The sequence below is a fragment of the Petromyzon marinus genome, chromosome 20, assembly GCF_048934315.1.
Source record: "Petromyzon marinus isolate PM22_M1 ecotype Great Lakes invasive population chromosome 20, UKy_Petmar_22M1.pri1.0, whole genome shotgun sequence".
Lineage (NCBI taxonomy): Eukaryota > Metazoa > Chordata > Hyperoartia > Petromyzontiformes > Petromyzontidae > Petromyzon > Petromyzon marinus.
This window is the reverse complement of record NC_133686.1, coordinates 6,696,103-6,719,461: the sequence shown is the minus strand read 5'-3', so window position 1 is coordinate 6,719,461 and position 23,359 is coordinate 6,696,103. Positions and strand designations below refer to the sequence as shown.

The 23,359-nt window shown below is 46.9% G+C and overlaps 2 protein-coding genes across 4 annotated transcripts in view; both read right to left on the bottom strand.

Annotated features, from left to right (window-relative positions):
- The window catches only part of LOC116944158 (uncharacterized), a 258,499-nt gene that overhangs the window by 80,943 nt on the left and 154,197 nt on the right, over positions 1-23,359 (bottom strand). The gene's annotated exons all lie outside the window — the stretch shown is intronic.
- LOC116944157 (rho family-interacting cell polarization regulator 2-like) overlaps positions 1-23,359 on the bottom strand; it is a 97,989-nt gene that overhangs the window by 44,359 nt on the left and 30,271 nt on the right. Inside the window, exon 1 of one of the 2 annotated variants that reach the window (XM_032957636.2) lies at positions 11,331-11,957. The exons of the other annotated variant lie outside the window; for it this stretch is intronic. Coding sequence (XP_032813527.2) covers positions 11,331-11,343 — 13 coding nt within the window. The 5' untranslated portion in view covers positions 11,344-11,957. Of the gene's footprint in view, positions 1-11,330; positions 11,958-23,359 lie in introns of those variants that run through there. 2 annotated transcript variants of the gene reach the window in all.

The window sequence follows — 23,359 nt, the reverse complement described above, 5'->3', positions numbered from 1 at the left end:
ACGACCAATATCATCCACAAGTGTTTTTTTTTTGGGGTGAGATCGTGTAAATATGTGTCGTTAAACCGGCCACCACCCGACACCGCCAATTATTGTAAGGTTTGTCACGTAAACAGAACATGCCATTTCGTTACAAGTACAGCACACCGGTGTGTTGGAGAGCAAAGATTGTAAATGTTGTGGCTTTGATCTCCAACACACTGGTGCGCTGTACTAGTAACCGATTGGGATGTTCTGTTTACGTGACAAATCTTACCAAATGGCTGTCAGGTGGTGGCGGGTTTAACGACATAGTTACGCGATCTAACCCCCAAAACAAACCTGTATTATGGATCCTCAGCACTACTATTTAGGATGAAAAACGCAGCGAAGCAAAGCCGCAGCGTTATTGTTGCGCGCCATGCAGATGGTGGCAGCAGTCCTATGCTTATCTCGCAAACATAATGCAGCACATCAGAGCGCAGGGCAAACAGGCGACACATTGTGTGTGTGCGGGCGGGCGGGCGAGGAGCCATTAGGGTTATAATGGGTGTCGATTATCCCCAAATCACAGGCGCTAGCGATGGCGCAGCCAGGGATGAGCGCGCTGCCCATTCCGCAGGGAAGGGAGGGTTGTCTGCCCACGTCAGTGTTATTAGTCCTTGCCCTGGAGTGTTTAATGTTGTTAATGAAATCAGTGACGAAAATATGAGTCAGCGGAGTGTGTATGTGTGTGTGTGTGTTTTATGTATTTTCCACGGATGACCAGTTTTTAATTCCAGTCGGAACGGTCTGGAATGCTTTTCCGGGAGTTATTTTGGAACCCAGCCACATTCATTATCTCGCCTTATTGTCTTCGTAATACCGGACCTATTTTTTTTTTATAAACCTGCTCATAGAATTAGAGGGATATAGGGTACAAGAATACTGGATAGGATTATTTTGTATCGGAGTAACTTTTACTCTTGTGGCAGTTCCTTACACACCAATAATCCCTACTCCCAAGCCAGCCCAGAGACACTGGAAAACACCGAGTGAGAAATCAAGCCCCGACAATGAACACCAAACAGGAGGATTTCTCTACAATTCAGGATGTCACCTGATGATGCTGGTTGTAATTACTCTCGAAACATCTCAATCGAATTGTAAATGTTGTGGGTTTACTCTCCAACACACGGTGTGCTGAATTCGTAACCAATTGGCATGTTGTTTACGTGACAAACCTGACTAATTGGCTGTCGGGTCGTGGCGGGTTTAGCGACACATTTTTATTTACCTTATCCAACCCAAAAAATCTCTATTGTGGCTAACTTTGGTCACGAAAGCCGACGTGTTAAACTGATGAACGCGAATTGATGAAAATCATCAAGACTCGGGACTGCCGACCAAAGACCAAAGCGTGACCGACTTTGGAGGGATGAAATGTACCCGTCTGAATAAAGATGCGCAGAGATCATTTAATGGTACCAAGAGACAGCGGTGCACTGTCGAACAACCATAATTGGTAATTGGCGATGCAAATGTACAAAACATAAAAATATTGACGGAGTTCACCAACTGGCTGACGATTGTGTGTTGTGTGCAGGGTGGGGATCGGTGGTGCAACGGTTAGCGCACTACGCTACGAACCCGGCGGCCCGAGTTCGATTCCCGCTCACGGCGAGCGCCAGTGACAGTTATCTGAACCGGTTCTGGGCCTCCCCTAGGTCGCCTCAGCCTCAAATGAGTGCCTGGTGCGGTGTGTAAACATCGCCACTAGGGACACAAAGGCGGCCCGGCGTGGTGCTAGTCACTCACCCGTTCGTGTGCCGTTCCGGCCTTCATAGGTGCTTGCTAACAGCACTTGCCGCAACAGTCTGTTAAGGTTGTACAGGGGATCTTTGTCTTTTGTTTTCTGGTTGCATGTTGGGTGGTGGGGATTGCGTGCCCCTCACGCCAACATTCAATAACTAAGAGTGTTTGACTGCTTGAGTCAACCGGACTAAGACAATTAAATAACTAAAATTCTACAGGCCTTCAACAACCTAAGACGAAAGTAAAAGGGTCTACATGGTGGCAAGATGTAAACTACCTCGCCCGGTATACAGGATGTTGTGGGTTCGATTCCGACCCTGACGCCTGCTGTATATTTGGAGATTGCATGTTCTCCCGGTGGTCGCATGGATTTTTCTCCGGGTCCTCCGGTTTTTTCCCCTCCACATTTAGAATCGACATCACGCATTTAGAGTTTTTGGCTGCTATAAATTTACACGCGATAAGCCACTTCGTTGAGTTATCATTTGTGGCCAGGTCGCTTCTGAAAAAAGAGCTACATAGCTCTGTGGGCCTTACCCGATTAAATAAAAATAGTTTAGTTTTTGTTGTTGTTTGGTCCCACCCAACGTTACGTGGTCTTGCGTGGTCCAGGCTAACGGACTCAGTGAGTGTTCCGCGCGGCTCTCCGTACGCGCACGGTTTTACACTGTGCCGTGTTTCCAGCTCTCATCATCCCAGCTGTGATGATGCTGCTTCCCGTCACTCTTGAAAATCACCGTTTTAGTTTTGTTTTAAATATCAACATTTTTTTTCGTCTTGCCAATTTTATTCCCGTTCTGCTCTGCTGATTTACCGCATTATGAAACAGAGGATCCATTCTGAACCCTCGCAGGGGAGCGAATCACCCCCGTGGGTGTTACAGAAAGATACGTGCAAGGTGATATCCCGCAACCGCTAATGAGATCCCTTCCAGCGAATTCTTATCTACTACACGAGTAACGCTACACTTTTTCCCCCCATGCACCTGCTAATATTAGTGGTCCGTCACACGGCAGTCGAAGAGAAATGTGTCCAAAATTTTTCATCTGGGTCGAAATGTTTGCCAATGTAAATAATCCTAATTTAATATGATGCGGGTTTTTTTTGTACAGTGACCAGGCTGAGACTGTCACCTCACTACGCTTGAGAATCCCATTTAATCACAGGTAGCTGACCCCACAGATTTGAACCCGGGATTCTCAGCACCTCTCACCTAATAAATTACCGCATTCAAAGAAATCAGCGTCACCTTCTCTGTATCATTAACCAGAACATATATTTATTATTTAAATTCTCTCTCCCACCCCCATCACCCTCTAAAAATAAAAGTTCATGTGTGAACACCGATGAAGATGATCGCACGTTGAAAACGGGTGAGCGTTATCTCGGAAAAATCGCAAGCCAAGGATGGACGCATGGAGGGATGAAGGAGCAGCTCATGATTCCATGCATAGATAACCGGAGTGCGTAATAATAATAATACAAATAATGGGGTTTGGGCATTTCAAAGATGACTATCTCGTGGGAAGATGGAATCAGTTTAATGCACGTTTCCAGGCAGACATGCGCAGGCTTGGATGGGAAAAAAACAATACAACAAAGGCCGACATAAGCCAATGGACCCCGCATCTCTCCACCCCCCCCCCCCCCTTCCTTGCTGCCACCGGTCACGGAAATGATGTCCTTTAGTTGTAAATCGTTTACGATCAAAATAACAAACCATTTGCTTTTAACGTTTCAGACAAAAATTGACACAGACAGTCTCGTGGTGGGGTTAGATTGCTCACCAGTGAACCACAGAGCACAGAATCGACAGTTAAAGTCCAGCCCCAGTCTGGAAACCCTGCGTGGAATTACCAACGGCGTGGCACTGCCAACGCGTGTCCTCCACTGTGAGGTGGACATTAGGTGACCCCAGCGAGGGCGTCAATCGCAAACACATGCCCACATGTTCCACCGCGGCCACCACTCTCTCCACACCGCAGCTCATTCCACCCCCCACCACCACCCCCGCTACGAGGCAAAAGCACAACTGAAAATTGCATCAATCACGCGCGGTGAATGAGCGCGCGTCGACTGCAAAACCATTTTTTTTTAGGCTCCGCCTGAAAACAACAGCCGCTCGTCTATGCCACGCTCGCCGTGTCAGAGGACACGGCTGCTCCACGCACATTTACTCCGAGAACATTGCTCCGTGTCTCTGGAATCAAGATGCTTTGGGGCCGCTCGCTGATGGGACGCGCGTGCAGTGTCAGCGATTGTAAAATGTGTCATGGGCTCCCCGTGCACACACTGAAAGCTGCTCGGTTCACATAACCTATCCTTGCGTATGGCATTGTGTTCTAACGTCGAGGTCTGCTCGCCACGAAGAGGGCTTCAGGGGAGAGTTTGTGTAGTTTTGCTATTCCTCCGTGGAAGGAGTACAGGACTACAGTGGTTTACCATGTGGTCAATTCGTTTCTGGTTGCATGGCCCAACAGTCGCAGTGTCTTAAATTTTTCCATTCACGTAGGAGAAGTGGACGTCTGCCCGTTGATATTCGCTGGAGATGAAACAATGTCACATGGCGTGGAAAGAAAGCGCTGTAGACATAACCAGGAAGGGAAGGAGGTTTTCACGACTCGGACAGATCTTCTTCGAGCACATGGCAAGAAAGTGCAAATTAAACGTCCAGGTTTCAGTTTGTGAGGAGCACAAATCATGACGTCCAATCTGCCGAAGAGCGGGCCTACAATTCAGTTGCTCGAGGTGTGGTCCATTGTTTGGTTCGGGTGGCCGCAGTTCGCTGCACTGTGGGGGGCGGGGGGGAGGGGTCATCTTTAATGTCCCACGTGTGCAGGAGGTGCACGCGTCAGCGAGCGGTCGCTGTCCTGAAGCGGTTGATGGAAGCGCCACAATTTTTTATTGGCAGAATGGAGGTGAGCAGGTTAACCGAGACGGCCATTGGAGCGGCACACAGGTGTCGGCGACCAATGGGAAGGCCCCCGAGTCAGATGGTGGGCGATGATGCGACGGTACGGGCGGTCCTCGAAGGCTTTATTCACCGTGGAACAAGGGGGAAGCCCTCGAGTCAGTTGGTGGCAGTGAATGCAGTGCAAGCGCAGAACACGAAGGTCGTGCGATGGACTTCACAACATCCGTGGGATTTAAATCGGGAGGGAGCGATGAGGTCGAGGTGCAACGGCCATGACAGCAATGGCCACGATGACCTCTTCAGCGTCATCTTGAGCAAAGTGCTCGACGCGCAAGCCTGCACATCAATGTTCTATGTTGACATTAGGATTTGTTGGGAGCAGCTTCCAGCCTCTAACAAACGAACGTGACGAAGATTCATTGCCACCGGACGGTCATAATTGCATGCGCGCATGCAGCATCACAATCTGATAAATTAGCACAATTTGGGTTATCGACTCCATGACCAATTATTATTTTTGTCAAATTATGAATAAACAATGCGATATTCATGTCGCGGCCACCAGTTGCTGCAGGAACCACAATGCCCGTTGGTACGGCGCAATCGCCGGCTCCCTTCTGCGCTAGAGACAAGGCTGAGATCACTGTACGAGCGATGTGGTGGTCACTGCCATGCATATGGATTGGGAGCCGTGCCTTCCTGTTGTAAACAAGCAACGCACCTTTGCGTGTTGATATTTCTACGGTTTACAGCCGACACGATGCGCTTGACTGTAAGGGATGGTTCACCATTTACAGAAAGAGTCGGATTTGAAAATCACAAGAACCTATTACACATTAATTTTGTGTTTAATGGAAATGTCTGAATATTACACGCACGAGTTGACGCTATAGCATCGCGAGCCTAAGATTTTATATTATCGTTGAATCGATTCATCGTTAGGGCTCTTCTGTACAGAAAGCGTTTTTATTTTGTTTAGTAAACAAACAATGCTTCTTATACTGCTCAGTATGCAGCGGCAGCAAAGTGTAAATATGTAATGCATTAAATAATAGCGAGTCATTATTATAATTAGCACAGCAGCCTCACGACAGAATTCATCCTCTGAATAATTAAAATGTGAATGCAAGTTTAATTATTCCTGTGATAATTATTATTCTTACTACAGTGTCGCAAATAATTTATAACTTTTTTTGCAGGGTAAACCTGGTAAACCGAAGTTGTTTTTTTACATATGTGGAATTGGGCTGACATTAGCACCTGGATGAACCTACTCTTCTTGATTAGATGCCGAAAGAGTAGGGACAGCGTTAGACGTAAGAAAATTAAGCAAATGCCCAGGGCCACGCAGCTCATGGGTCCTAGATTCATGAAAAAGACAGAGGGTGAACCAAATGTCACCTCAAATTCACAAAAACAACGAATTCACATGCTAATATACATATCACAAAAACAACGAATTCACATCGAAAAACAATAAATCAATCTCAATCATCCTAGGTCACCTGCTTATCCATTCTGTCATCTCACTCGTCTACTTCTTGGTCTACATTTCTCTAATCTATTTATTGTCTATTGATCTTGTCATCTCACGAGAGAAGTTGATCAATCGGAACGGGAAGCCCTCAACATTTAATTTCTGCTTTAGGGCCTTCAATTGGAAAGCAGCACCAAACGAGCAGGGTCTTTAAATTGCTAGATTACATCATGTGTAACTCTTGTCCACTTGAACAGAACTTAACTAGGCAGCTGCGATGGGATTTGAACCGTGGTGTCAATGCTAACAGGCCCAGCACTGAAGAAAGCCGACCCACTAGAAACGGTTTTAGACTACTCGGTCACCCCATCATGTGCACACTGATTAGAGGCAAGTTCCATCATTTGCCATAATCCTCCATAACCTTAGTGTTGAAACAGAATGTATTGGAGTCTTCTTCCACACATCATATTCATCACACAATTAACTCGCATTATGCACCCGCACAGTTTCACTCCTACCCATACTCCAACGCAGTCTGTGATGCGCACCTCATCGATAGTCACGTGCCATCTACTGCTGAATGAAGACTTCAACGATGAGAAAAACGTGTACTGTAAATCGGATCATATGCACTATGCAACTGCATCCATCGCTTTCAACATATAATAGGTAAGTTGGGTTTCTCCCAGGTCAATGTCCAATTCCTCTGTTAAATGGTATCAATCACATGGTATGTGATGCAACTAATCACAATGCAGCCGACAGCTTACTTAAAATGCCAAGCAACTTTGCCTAATGTTACCATCAACATCGTGTTTCAATCCGTTGGCGTGCAGTGTGCAGAAGAGACCAGGTTAAAACCTCGAGCGCTCAGTCAAAAAATGTGACGGCTCACATCTGCCTAATAACTCTTTTGCAATTCCTATCACCAGCTACATGTGAAGTATAAGACACTCGAATGAAAGAGAGGGGTTTTTTTTTGCCTTTTTAAGTGCCTCGCGAATATATATATTCGTGCACGCGATGGAACTACCGGATATTGCCGGGCCGAAAAGGGTTCTCGGATGAACACTCAAAAGAAATGACAACGTCCATCGTTAACAGCGCAATGACAAGCCACCGTCGTTTGCCGACTTTCCCACCGTCATGGCGTTGCCGATGAGCGTCAGCAACACAAAGGGCCCCGTTTTAGCCGCGGGGGGCGACACAGGCTTGGCTCGTATTCAGATGCGCACACCTGGATTGGTGTCCGCATGCATATTTTAAAAAGGCACTGTAGTTGTTTAAGTGTCTGTGCGTTTCCCCGCATCTCTTATAAACAAACTCAAGTCACATCAGCATTTTTGTGTTTTTTTTTAAGTTAATGACACATTCGTGAGACACACAGTTCATATTCTTTGGGTATTTCGGTAAAGCCACGTAGATAGAAAAATAATAAAATTAATAAAATGATATAGCGGGAGAGCTGCTGAGCCAGGAAATATATTTGTCCTGCCTCAGCAGCCCTCCCGATATATTTTTCACCTGATGACGATTGCTTCTGTTGCGATCGAAACGTCGTGATATTGTTATCACTTTAGTTATTTTTCTATCTACGTGGCTTTACCGAAAGACCCAAAGAATATGAAATCCTGCAGTCACGAAAGCTTTAAGTCCAAGTTTACACACACACAGTTGTTTAGGCGAATGTTGCTGCCCAAAACGCGCAAGACAACACATTTCGGAATTTGACCATCGGCCGTGTAGTATTTGAGATTTTAGATGCTCGGCTCATGCTCTGTATATTTTAAGACCATAAATTACTGGGAGATGATGTCAGATGCGTTTTAATATAGCTCACCTGTGGTCAACGTCCCTGCATTGTGGCTTCCAGTTCAAACCAGGGTAGATTTTAAGATTCTCCTACTTGTGTTCATTGGGCTTGCTCCACCACACATCCACGATTTGATTTCAGCCGCACACTCCACTATCCAGCCACACACTCCACTGAGATCTGAGATCTTCCGATGGTGCCCTACTCGGCGTGACCACGCTCCAGGATTGGAACTTGGGGTGAATACCGGACTTTTTGTCTGCACGGCACCTACGATCTGGAATTCCCTGTCCTTGGCGGTCAGGACTTCAGAGTCAAAGGATACTTTTTTTATTCCTAGCTGAAGACCCCACAGCCTGTTTAACAAGGCCTCTCTCTCTAATTCTCGATCTTGTCTCTTTTGCCTTTCCTCTCCCCGGTTGCTCAATATTGATTCCTCATTCCTTTAAATGCATGGCACTGAGAACTTATACATCCAAATTATTCTTTAACATGTAGGCTTTCGCGACCAATATTATCCAGAAGTTTTTTTTTTGCGTGAGATCGCTTAAATACAAATGTGTTGTTAAACCTACCACCAACTGACAGCCAATAAGTAAGGTTTTTCAAGTAAATTTACAATGTTGTGGGTTTACTCTCCAACACACCGGTACGCTGTATTAGTAATGAATTGGCATGTTTTGTTTACGTCACAAACCTTACTAATTGGCTGTGTTGGGTGGTGGCGGCTTTAACGACACATTTATATTACACGATCTAACCCAAAAAACATCTATTTTGGGCAAATGATATTCAGCTATGTAATTGTTGATAGATGTTAATACCCGCAGAAGGATCATTATTAATAATTTGTTATTCTACTATCACAATAATGGTGATGACAATACCGTACCGAAATTGACATTAAGTAGTGGATAGCATCCTGTCAACGTATAATCCGATGCACGAGGTCCAGTGATAACTGCCACAAGGGCGAGACCAACACGTCGCTTGCAATCATCTGCTAAGTTAATTGGATTGGAGAGCTGTTAATAACTAATCCATACAGAGTATAGGCCTACTATACATAAATACAAATACTATATATCTACTAAACTGTATAATATTGAGTCAAACTTCCTGAGCAAGCAATCTACAGACGGTCGGACCATGCTCTTTTACCACGAGCCAGGATAGATCGTATTTGCCGGAATGGCTCCAGATCGCGAGGCCTGCGAGTTCGACTCCTAGTCAGGGTCAACTTGGTCCCATCGCCGCCATGTCTCTTCAGAGTGGACACGTAATCAGCGTTGACCCCCCCTTGAGACCGCTCTATATTGAGAGAAGTCAAGTGGTTTGTCCTAAGAATAAACTGGTGCCAGCATGTGGATGTGGAATTTCCACCGCTGCCTTAGAACCATCGAGAGACGAACAACGTTTGTTTGGACACAGATTTGTATTTCACAAACCATCAGACGCACACCATAAGCAGTCGGACACGACGTATAGAACCATGTGGGACCAGACTCGAAGTGGGTACATTGTCGTTGTTTTTTTTTAACAAACTGGTGAATATAGCGGCCACTGTACGCATGTGTTGAACATATTTCCCACCGTACATAGTCAACCGTACTTATCGGAGGTGCAGGGGAAAGACAACTAAACACTAAAAACAGTTCAAGAAATTAGTTTTCAATCTAGATATAAAAGGGCATAGCTCCAGTGGCTTCCTAATATCGGAAGAGCGTTCCAAACGGCAGCAGAAGCGCATCTGAAAGCGCGCGATGCGGTGACCGTCTTTGTTCGATGGCTAGCCAAAAGCCGCTGCGAGAATGACCGAAGTTCGCGTGATGATGGTTTATGCTCCCGAACGAGCTGCTAGTGGCTTCAGAGAGGTAATGTGGAAACCATTCTATGTACAGCCCGTTTTTGTCAATCCATTGCTGGACGACAGCATCCTCCCCTTGCCCTGCATGCCTGCGAGGGATATTTGACCATACTTCATCGCACTTGTCAACAGGGCAGATGGTTTTGCTGCACTTCCCCCCCTAATGTGCACAATGCCTACACAACAGCTGTACACTACACACAGTGGCCACCCATCCAAGCTCTGACCAGGCTCAACCCTGCTTAGTGTCCGAGATCTGATGAGACAGGTCAAATTCCAGGTGATTTGGTCATAGGCGTGAAACCATTAAGTACAATTACAAAAAATGAACACAAAAATATCATTGATTGTTACAGATGCTAATTTATGCATTTTTTTGTGAGCTTAAGATTTACGCAGACTACTGACGCTCGTTCAAAAAACTAAGTGAATATGAAACCCGGAATGAGAAATGACACAGTACGCATTATCTAAGCATGCAATCTTATATTACAAAAGAAAAAAAACGGACGTTAAATACTTCGCAAAATGTACCCATTACATTTTTTGCGGATGTAATTTTTTTTAAACAAATTATAGAATCACTAAATCACTACTGGACATCTATAGTTATATATAAGAGCAGCATGTATATGACCGTGACGGATTGACGTTCATGTTCTAGAACGAGCTAGAAAGCTTCGATTTAACACAAAAATAAATGAGTCTGGTTGTGACGTGGTAGCTTAGAAGCACAATGCACGATGAACTCGCCACCGAAGTTAATTTGCCAACCATGGCTAACATGAGTGGTGAGTGACATCTGAACTGCTGCTGCACCCTTCCCCCTCCACCCCCCAATGAACTTCACCAACCCACAATGACCAGTTTAAAGTTTGGTCAAGCAAGCACCATGGCCGGACCCACACGGGGCTTGCTTATTCTTAGAAGGCCTTCATCTGACAGTCGACTGACAAAGGTCCGAACATCTGCACACCAGCGGTGTAAATGGTTAATATCTCTACCAACCAACTGCCCCCCCCCCCCCCCGCTGGCTAGGTGGTCAATGAGCAATGCATTATTGTTCAAGTCGGTGCTGATAACAAGATAAATGAGACCTAAAACATTTTTCATTTGGCGACATGAATTAATTCAAAGGTTGATTTTTCAGTAATGGGCCAGGCAGCCCCAGCCTCAAGTTGTAAATGTCATCAAGCCTCACGGTAAAACGCTTAAAATACGAACCCAATCCATCAGCGAACCGAGGAATTCACCTCCCGTGGAGTGTGACGCTAAATCATACCAAAGCTGGCAAAGCCAGATAACGGTTTGCTCTCCATTGAATAAATACGACAGCTCAAGGTATCGGGTATATACATAAATGCACGGTTTAAAAAAAAAAAACTCTAGCTCAATATATACAAACAAACGGTAGATTCATAGAGCAGTGCGCACAGGTTTAAAACGGTGCCCCGTAACGATTTGAAGAAATGAAATGCCAAACCTGAGCGCGGCATGGCTGGGGCCGGAAGAGATGAGCCGCTGGTCAGAGACGGTGGCACAGGAACGGTTACCCCCCCACCCTTCCTCGCTTGACCTCACAGCAGAAGTCTCAGTCGAGGGTGTGGCCAGAGCCACTGAACACTTATACAATTATATTATTATAGTTAGAGAGCAGTACACGAGGCGGACTTGTGAGACAGCTGTGTGTGGAATGAGACATTATACACGGACAGCTCGCTGCGACTCTGAGTCAGCTGTGTGTTGTGTGTGTGCAACGCCGATGCATTTTAAACTGGGAAGCGCAGAAGCGTTTGTTGCGCGTGTGTGTGTTTCATCGTGTGCGTGAGCGCTTGTGTTCGTCAGAGATAGAAGCCCTACCCGCCAGGCGTGTCATGCGAGTGCTCTTACCCGGCAAAAGCTTTGCTATCATCGAAGAGAAACCACGGCCGCATTTGCACACATACAGAGACCACACGCACACATTAAGAGACTCGAGCTATTACCGAGATACGCGTGGAAATACATGACAAAAATGCCCACGCACAAAATATACCGTCAGCATTCGCGTAAAAAAACCGTAACACACACGCAAGTTTGATCAAGTAGAACACACACACATACACCCGCACCTAAAACCCACATGCACACCAGCAGCAGCAGCAATTGACGCGCACACACACGAATTAACGCACGAGTGGCCAAAAGTGTACGCACGTACACGGGCCACAGAAATACAGGTACACGTGAACACACACCGACAAACACGCGCACACAAAAACAAAGATCCCTCGTATAGCCGTAACAGACTGTAATGGGCAAGTGCTGTTAGCGAGCACCTATGAAGGCTGGAACGGTACACGAGGGGTGCGTGGCCAGCACCACGCCCGACCGCCTTTGTCTCCCCAGTGGCGATGTTTACACACCGCACCAGGTGCTCATTCAAGGCCGAGTCGAACGAGGGGGAGGCCCAGGACAGATTCAGAAAATCGTCACTTGTGTCGGCCGTGAGCGGGAATCGAACTCGGGTCGCCGGGTTTGTAGCGCAGCGTGCTAACCGCTACACTACCGCTCCCCACATGCACACACAAAACACACGCACATTCCAAAAACACAACATGGACCAAACACACACCACGCAAACACTCGAACCAAACCACATGCACACAAAGACACAGACACCCACAACACCACTCACCCCAAATCACCCCAAATCACATGTACCCATGACCAAAGGACAAAGATCCCCCCCACCATATAGCCTTTAACACACTGTTGGGGCAAGTGCTGTGAAGCGAGTACTTTTGAAGCTGGCATGGCATACGAGGGGGGTGGATGGCCGGCACCACGCCCGGCCGCCTTTGTCTCCCCAGTGCTGATCTTTACACACCGCACCAGGTTCTCGTTTTAAGGCTAAGTCGACCTAGGGGAGGGGGCACCCAGAACCGGTTCAAATATTCACCGTCACTGCGAATGGTCGTGAGCAGGAAATCAAAATCGGGTTGCCGGGTTCGTAGCGCAGCGCGATAACCACTCGATTATTGGTCCTCCGTGACCTTGCGCACACCCAAATGCATGTTAAGAGGCTCCGACTTGTTGATTAAAACCAAATCTGATGCTCACAATGAATGCACGGCATCGTTCCGAGAGAGGCAATGGAAATGTGCGTATACGGCACATGCAGACGCGGTTAGCCCAGCACACTATGAACCTGTCAACCCGACTTGACACTGAACAGCGCGGTGAAGCACAGGCAAAGAAACGACACTTTGGGAAGGTGTTCACCATCCAGCAGCGGATTGAAAATGGACTATAAATTACCGCTATTTAATCGTGATAATGACATGCTAATCGTAAGGTTGGCTAACAGTATGAAGAAAACTGTACAAATGACATTATATAAGGAATTACATTAGAATAGATAAAGGTCTCAAAATGCTGCCAATTCACCGAATTTATGATGAAGTGTTACAGACCCACAACACACTCATACCAATATTTGCCATTCGCCACTTCAAAGTGCACCTGGCCTGTGCCAGGCCAGGTGCACTTTGAAGCCACGTGAAGTGTCGAAGGCTCGCTGACAGGAGGTCTCGGGACAGACTCAAGTGCCATGGGTTGGCTGACTGAGATGACCAGTAGATGCACCAGCTGTACCCCCCACTGTGCCAATTTGCTTTATTTAGCCGCCTGGTGCTCCGTTCGTTGTTGTGAGCATCGCTCCTCTACCCTCCGTTGTTACTGGAGGGCGACTACCTCCAACTGCCCAGCAGAGTCCTTCACGAGCCTCCTCCAGAGGCCGATCTTGACACCGCTGGTACCAGTCATCGGCAAATCCACTCAGCACCACATCCTCCCGTACCGCATCAGTCCATCTCTTCTCTAGCCCGTGTCGTGCCCGTTTAGCCCCCTCTATGCGGCCAAATAGAAGCTGCTTGGGCATGCGGTGGCTGGGCATGCGGGCTACATGATCCAGCCAATGCAGCATTGCCTGCCGGCGAAGCTCACTGATGAGAATGTGTCCAGATCTTCCAAGGATCTGTGAGCTCCTCACACAATCCAGCCTGATTAAACCCAGGATGGATTGTAGGCATGCCAGCCTGAATGTTTCTAACTGGCGCAGATGTTCCATTAGAGGAGTCCATGTTTCACAAGCATAGATAAGGGAGGGCATGACTGTGGCAGAGAAGACCCGAAGCTTCGTGCGGAGCGACAGACCAGGTAGCTTCCACAGCATCGCGCAGCCGATGAAAATATAATGTCGCTCGACCGTTTCAGAGTGAGACCTCTGCTGTCAAAGCGGAGCTGGTCAAACAAACACACACACACTGAATCACAGACACGTAACCCAATGAACACGTACATCAAATCACACAGAAATCTACACCACACGCACACAGAAACACCAAGCCACACGCATGAAAACCGCACACACGGCAACTACGATGGAACAGTCGGGAGTCCACACTTGGCAGCCTGCCTTCTGGCGAGCCAGGGTATGGTAACCTCAACGCCCGCGGGAAGAGTTTCAACAACGTTTGTGCGATCCACCAACCCCCACCTCCAGAGTGCTGGAGTAGAGGCGTGCATAGCCACTATTGCCAGGCTGATGAAGGATGGGTGATGATGGTGATGAATGATGGATGATGATGTTTATGAGGAGTCGACGACCCTCTTTGGAATTAACATCCATAGCCTGTTGCATAACTTCGCAGTAGAATAGTCGTAGTACAAGTCACATGTGCAAATGCAGTTTAAAAATATATATTTAATGTTCCACTGGCACTTAGAGAACGACCAAAGGATTTAACAATTAGCTTTACAGTGAGGAAAAAAAATTACGGCAATTTATCACCCGAGGAGCTGCGGTATAATTAACCTAAGCAGTTTAAATAAATGAGTTATTGTGCCACGCAGCCTTCCCCATGTGAAGCGGAAACTAAGTCCCTGCATGTGCCAGGTCTTATTACTTAACGGCATATAACGCGGCATTCCCCCAAGTAACGGATGCTTTGTTTCACACGCAGGAAAATCCTGATAAAGGCCACACAAACGATTGTCTTTGTGTTACACTGTGACAATTATGTAACCGTTGCTGGTTAAGAGTATAGTCAAAGAACCCCATGTACGTCCCTGTGTACAAGCACATGTACACATGGGGGGTATGGGTGTTAAAGTGAACAAGAGTAAATATATATCACAAGCTAATGTTTCGCTCAATAACCCTTCTTCAGAGCCGAGAGAGAAGACGGAAAGATCGACTTTTCTTAACACTAATGTTTTGTACATCCAACATTATGGACCACGGATGATCTTTGGGTTGTGCCAACGTAACGAAGCCACATTTGTAGCAAGACTAGTAATTAGGTGATGTGTTTGGCCACAGCCAAACAAATTACGCTGACGCGTATCTATGGCACCCATTTTTTTGCCAGTATCAAGATAAGATAAAGACGACGCTACCCTTTCCAGCAAGAATACAGGTGTTAAGATGTTCAAAACACCAAATTGGTATCAAGTCTGCATTAGATAGATATAACTGCTCACCATGAGCTACTGATGCTTTCATATTTGCATTGTTTTTTGTGTGCCGCTCATCTTTTGGCGTTCTTTGGGCCAGCACTGTGAGACAAGGCCACAAAAGAAGGCCGTAGCTCTGGTGTAGGCCAATTAGTTTCGTGGACAATGCATACATTACCAAAGCATGTGTGTTTGTATGTTTTACTAGACGTATGTTTGCTTAATGCAGACTGCATGCCCTGCAACGGGTGTCTACATGGTCAGTTTAACACGTAGTAAGCTTTCGCGACCAATATCATCAATAAGGATTGTTTTTTTGGGTTAGATCGCGTAAATATATAAATGTGTCGTTGAAATCTACCACCATGTGACACAGCCAATTATGTGACAACCCTTACTAAGTTGGCTGTGTCGGGTGGTGGCAGGTTTTAACGACACTTTTATATAACCCCCCAAAAAAACCTCTTCTATTATGGATGTCTATTTGGTGTTTGAACATCTTCACATGAGACCTTTATCTATTCTGCAGGAGATCTTTACATCTCCTGTATTCTTGCCGGAAAGGGTAAGGCCAATCCTTTTTTATTATTACACCGGCACGTGGTGTACAAGCGTTTAACGACGCGACACTTATTGTTTCAGCTCGGCCGTTCGCTCATTCACTCCACCGCGCCTCAAGCCGTTGCATCGATTGCCAACTTCAACGTAAAAACTATGACTGCTTCCCCAGCCATACGAAGAAGAAGCTCGCCCGCGAGTTGAAAAACAATCACCAACAAACAAATTCAGCAATTGGTCATCCCTGACGATCCCGCGCCTTGTCCCGATGACATTTCGATGTGGCGGCGAACGAAACGTCGCGTACGGAATTGCCAAACGTGGCTGTGAGAATCGTTTTTCAACTTACGTGGCAAAGCTGAAACAGTAATTGGCGCATTAAACGCGTGTACACGTGACAATTTAATTTGTTTTGGCCGTGGCGGGTGACCGAGGGTTTTAACGACACAAGGACAGCCCGATCATTCACTACGTGACCCAACCAAAACATCTACTAACAAGATTGACGTATGTTGAGAGAACACGGTGCACACCGTGATGCACCGAGAAAACTAGCATGCTGACCGTTGTCTCACGTTTATTTCTGAGATGTTGGTGTGTAAAGTGCATAAAGTGCAATTGCCAATACCGCTTCCACTCCAAAGAAAGGCCCATTGCAGTAGTATTATAAAACGCACACCTCTTATAACCTGGCTTCATCACGAGTGCGGAAAAAGTCACCTATAACTGTATGTAGTTTTCTGCTTCTGGAAAAAAACAAATAATGTTACAAGGCAGTGTTCACGACAAACATGTGTCTGTTACTTGTGCGACTTCACCACCGACAAAAGCAGTCCCCCTACATGTCTTTGCTGAGCGGTGCAAGAGTGCCCAGATGTCACCATCTGAGTTGCCGGGTTCGAATCAAAAGTTAAAGAACAGCGTCACGGCTGGCGAGATGCACTTTTTGAATTGCAAAGGCATGGAACGGGAGGCACACATTAAAATCGTGGAATTAACATCGATCATTAATAGAAAGCAATTCAGATTGGACAGGACTCAACGCTCAAACGGGAAATGGCTTACGGCCAATACTTGTCATGGAATAGCAGCCAAAGGGCACGGACATGCTTAAGTTACATGGATGGAGCAATCAGATTCGTTCACGTGCAAGACAGTGAGATGTATTGTGGCATCGCACGAATGCGACAGCATGGAAACCCCTTCATCCAGCATAATAGATACCATAGATGATGATATCAACACGATTCAATCGTAGAACATCCGCAAATGCGATTTTTACAAAGCAACAAAGTTTTGTCTCGCCAGACAATGTATCCCCAACGGAGCCTTTCTGATCCAGCTCGAGAGACCCTTGAGTTGAACCATCGCCAGTCAACGATGCACGAGACATGGTCAATCCGGGGAAATGTTTGTCTGCACGAGTTGGTCCATTGGCGTGGTATCCACTGCCGTGTTTGGTCTCGCGGCCGTTGCGTAACACGATTACAGTTTGCGCCACACAAAGACAAAGCTCCCCTGTATAAGTCTTAGCAGACTGTTGGTGGTAAGTATTGTTAGCGAGCACCTATGAATGGCAGGCCAACATGGCACACGAGGTGTGGTGGCCAGCGCCATGTCCGGCCGCCTTTGTCTCCCTCATGGCAATGTTTTACACATTGCCCCAGGTACTTATTCGAGTCCGAGTCGACATAGCGGAGGCCCAGAACCGGTTCAGATATTCGTCACCGATGTTGGTCGTGAGCTGTAATCTATGTCGGGTTGCTGGGTTCATAGCGTAGTGCGCTAATCACTACACAACCACACGCATACTAAAAACAACACGTGCTTCCTTTTATTGTGGGAAGAGCTCATGGCCATACATTGCCTCTCAAGATGCCGCACTCCTTAAAAGCCTATAACCAAAATTACCCAGAATGCGCCAGACCTCATCAGATCTCTCAAGCAGGTACTGTATGAGCCTGGATAGTACTTGGGGATCGGTGACCGCTATGCATACAACAGGTGTTATAGGCGGTTGCAGGGCTATGTTGTGGGCAGAGGGCAGTGTAGCAAAACCCATTGTTATACTCTACTATGTCCCAACATCTATGCCCCTCACCTTCGCCAAACCCCCACTGACCAGCATGGCAAAGTATGGTCAAATAACCCCCACATCAAACAGCGTGGTGTGGGGGAGGCCCTCATCCAGCAGTGGATTGACAAGAGGGCTGTACTTTTACGTACTGAGCGCAGCATGCAATCCATAAACTAGCTATGCCTTTAATTCAAAGACCGGCCCTGGCCCAGTCCGTCTTCCGTGGCAATTTACCAGGCAATGGCACAGACACACGAGACAGATTAAATATTTGACAGCTCCACCACAAATTGTTACATTACGAATAGTTCAAACGTCAAAAGAGTGACCCAGAAACTAGCTGGAGATGCGTCTCTTTTAGGCGAGAGAGTCCACTTTGTGGAGACAATTTAATGATCCTCACTTGACCAGGTTAATTGTCAATTGATATTCATGGATCTCATGCACAGAAAAAAATGAATGGTTCCTTTTAACAATTTAATACCTCGGGTAATTTTTTTTAATTTGATATCAGCTTAAATGCCACCCTGTTCTCACGAATAAGCAGGGTCTTCAACATCGAGTTAACGCTTTGCTCATCCCTCAAAGAAATTACCGGTTGGCAAGAAATTCAAATGTTACCTCCGATTAAGCTGGCTCATAAGCCAGCACTCTTACCGCTAGTCAATACAACATTCCCATTTCACGCAAGACGTGGTCGATGCAGGAAGACAATTCCTATGCAAAATTGTCTCCGCCTATAAATCATTACAAAACACTCATCATTATAATTGGTCAAACATCGTAATGTAAGAACCGCGTGATGAAAATACATTTCATATACTTTTATAGATAAATTAATGACATTAATATCACATTATAATTTACAGAAATGTTGTCAATCCGCTCCTGAACAAAGGCTTTCCCACACCACGCCATGTCGGTCATAGGGGGACCTGTTTGACCATACTTCACCACGCCGCTCGAGTGTGGTGTTGGTGACGTGGTGGCCCAAAATCGATTCAGAAATCACTCGCCGCCGATGTTAGACGCGGCCGGGAATCGAACTCAGGTCACCGGGTTTATAAAGCAGTGCCACTTACCGCTGCTCCACCCTCCTATCATCAGATTATTATTATTATATTTCCAATATTACCTGATATATGCAGAGCATATAGTGCTGTCTCCTCCTCAAATCGGACCCACGGCCAAGGCATGGACACTACCGAGCCGGTAGTGAGCCCACACTTGACCCATGCCTATCCGCGACAAGACCCCACTACCCGCTGGCGCAGCATCTCTCCCACCTGCATCGCCACACACTGCCCGCGGTGCTGGCTATTCGACCGAGCAATGTGTCGCGTCACGGAGGGGTGGGGGGGGGGTGACGGGGGGGGGGGTACGCAGCAGGGAGTCTTGTTTGAGACTTCCCCCCCCCCACCCCACCTTGGGCCCATCACCACCCACCTCTTTTTTTCGATAATCTCCTCGTTCCTCCTCTACTTATGAGTGACCGCCGATAGCGCCTAAACACGGGTGGTGGAAATCCGCGGACGCTGCATCCTCAAAATTTTGCACGAGTGAGCATCTGTTCGGGGTCGGAAGCAAATGCTTCTTCGACGCATAGGCGTTTCATGCACATGCATATGAATCCACACAGCCGCTTAGCTGTCGAGCATGCAAGCGGTGCAACTGCACTAGTTGCACCGCTTGCATGCTCGAGACCGCTCCTGAGACCGGACGGTCTCAGGAGCCCGTCGACAAAGAGGTGGGGGGGGGGGGGGGGAAATTGTACAAGGCCACATTTCATCCGTTGCACCGCGGACCCCAGGGGCCAACCGTGCAACGACCTCGCATGCAAAACACATCCGCTTCAGTTAAACCTGCCATATAATCATGCTGCCCTATGAGGGCCACCCAATAGGCAGTCATCCCAGATGACGGCACCATGGGGCGAGCGGCTCACCGGGTGCTCGTTTAAGGCCGAGCGGACCCGACAGAAGTTCCGTCTCAACTGGATGCCTAATTGAGGCAGAGTCCACCGAGGTGATTTTGGGTCACCGGAAGTAAGTGGGCAGCTCGCAGAGCGCGCACGCCAGCGCCGGCACTACACCTGGCTGCAGCGCAGAAGCGTGGCAAGTTAAATGAAAACAAATTGTGCCATTCCACAAGCGCATTTCTTTTTGGGGTCTAAAGGACAGCGAATTATTTGGGCGAAGATCACGGATGTTCTTCGCTGTAATCGCCGTGGCAAAACGGCGGCATGAGCCCGCGCTGAGGATTATGCACAGATGAATTCCTGTGCTGCTCAAGAATTTCAAGGCACACCAGGTTTCATCACGGCCCCCCCCCCCCCCAGATTAATTTTGCATTGCAGCAGGAGGAAAGCCCGGCACAGGCAGGAACAAAGTGGCCAGAATCCAGCCATTACCTCCGCACCGTAATCCCTCTCCATTATCAAGGATGCAATATCTGACTCGGCTCTTTGATAGGCGTCACATAAGATGAGGCATTTCTGATAAATTCACACAGAAATGTGCCAGGAATTGAGGTGGGCCCTGTGGTTTCAGAGGCTGATACCGCGTCACAGCGCTGAGGCGGCACCGCTAAGTGCCTGGGTTCGATCCCAGGCTTCAGCCACTCCCTGTGATTAATTAAAGTGTGGGGAGAGTTCATTGCTCGCTCAGCATCTTCATGAGTGAAAACAGAAAAAATACATTTAACTTGGGGTTTAATTTGGCTAATTCAAGCTCGGCTCATAAATACTTAAATTTATTTTTTGCTCATGACGAATACTCTTTTGCAGGGCATATGACAGGTGTGCACCTTGTATTGTGCCTTCGTAAGTAATTTTATGACATTTTTCGATTTAAAGCTTTCGTGACTACAATGATTCATCTTCTTTGGTTCTTTCGGTAAAGTCACGTAGAATGAGAATAAAATAATAAATTGATAAAATAAAATAACACAATAATATTCTCACGACGTTTCGGCCACAACACAAGCGGCCTTCATCAGGTGAAGGGAGCGAGACTGTCTGGTAGGACAGCGCTGGAGTGAGAGAGCCACGTTCAGATCACGTTCAGATCACAGCTTAAAAGCCGTGATCTGAACGTGGCTCTCTCACTCCAGCGCTGTCCTACCAGACAGTCTCGCTCCCTTCACCTGATGAAGGCCGCTTGTGTTGTGGCCGAAACGTCGTGAGAATATTATTGTGTTATTTTATTTTATCAATTTATTATTTTATTCTCATTCTACGTGACTTTACCGAAAGAACCAAAGAAGATGAATTTTATGACATCTTCAGGGGTTAACCTGACACAAAGTGGTGCCCAGCACTCACTCAGTTTGGTAACATTTTCTTTTTAACTCATGACAATGGCAATCGATTAACTCGAACACAACTAGGGAAAAGGGAAATGTACTCACTGGGAATTGAACCATCGATACCAAGCCGGTGGCATGTGCCCTCGGGCGCTGGGCTCGCCCCGGTCATGGCGACGTGGGTTTATAGCAAGTGCGCATCGGTCAATAATTCTCATGGCGTGGTCACAGCATCCGTAGGGGGGCGGGTGGGGGGTCACATCAGGAACTGCAGGACAGATGAACAACTCCCTCGCCCACCCGCTAAAAAAACACACAACCTGTGTGCAGCAAGCAATACCCCGTGGCAATTTTCGACGAGGGTGGCCCCATTGTGAACCGGTCGTCACGACAACCAAATGGTGCACGCGAATAATCGCCCGGCAGTTGCTTCCATGCGAATGTACCGCGTTGTCTCTCTTTCGGAACATGAAGCTGCACTGGGGTCGTACGTTGCCGTGCAGGTTGAAGAGTGCTCATTCCCCCCTGGGCCAAACTGGTAATAATACATCGTGGAGTTCGTAAGAAAAAAAAATGTCGTCAATAATAAACATCCCGAGCCTAGTGTAGGAAGCTGCTGCTGCTGCCTGCGTCTAGTATTGCTGCCAAGTGACCGAAACGATAAATTAAATAACAACAACAAAACTAATGTGCAGACAATTTCACCTCATTTAGCATAATCCAGTCCCTCCCTATAAAACAAAAACAAAAAAACACGTTTCTTTTTTGACATTCCATTATCCAGACAGCTTTCTAGAAGTGCACAATTGCAAGCAACATTGGTTCAACAAAGGCAAATTCTGGACCGGTTTTGACACTCGGAGTGTTATCACAAGACAGGCTTCGCTCGAGAACTACCCGGTGAACCGCCCGATGCATGTACCTTCCCCCATTAGACATGCGTCCTAGTTTCAAATACAAAATAATGTCCACCTCTAGATGAAGACCTTTCCGTGCCGTGTCGGTCAGTCACGGGGATTGTCACAGTATGGGTTGGTGAAGAGGTGGTAAAAAGGGAGCAAGAACCGCTTTCAGATATCGCTCGCCAATGCTGCTCGCTGTGGCCAGGAATTTTACTCTGGTCGCTGTTCATTAAAAGTCCGGTGTTGCCAACTTGTTGTGGTCACCAACTCCACCAGGCTACGACTGAAACGCCACGCTATATTTTCACGTGGAAATGCTTTCAAGAATTATTAAAACAGTATTCGTCCTTTCTCATTCCAAATCACATTTTAAAACGTCTACCGCTTAAGAACACAGTTTATGTAACGGCAACGTTTCTCAAATTACAACCTCGGACCTCGCCTACCCCCCAGGTCTGTATTGTCGTGTATTATATGACACACCAAACGCGTGAAAACACACACACACACTTTGCGCACCGTGACAAAACCATCGGAGGAACCCGAAGCACTGCTTATGGTGACCTCTCGGTAAAGGTCACCAAAAGCAAATGTTACTGACAAGGCAACAGCAGTGAGAGAGACAACTGTAGAACGGTTTTCATCAAAATTAGCAATCAATCCAATACAGAAGTCCCCCTCCTTAACGACCACCATTGTTAACGACTAATTGCTTCAATAATCGAGGTTTTTGGGTTAGATCGCGTAAATATATAAATGTGTTGTTAAACCCGCCGCCACCCGACACGGCCAACTAGTAAGGGTTGTCACGTAAACAGAACGTGGCCAATTCGTTACTAGTACAGCACACCGGCGTGTTGGAGAGCCAAGCCACAACATTTACAATCTTAAGTACGACGTTTTGCCAGTAATTACAACAAGCTTCATCAGGCGACAGCCAGATTTGGCTGTCGCCTGATGGTGGGTTTAACGACACATTATATATTTGCGCGATCTAACCAAAAAAACTCTATTATGGATGATATTGGTCGCGAAAGCCTACGTGTTAAACTGACTAATCACTTAACGACGGGCCCCATAGGGCCCAAAGTGTTCGCTTACCGACCATTCCCCTGTTAACGACGCGCTGTTGTAGGTACAGTAAACATTGATTAATCCATTGTTCAACCATGT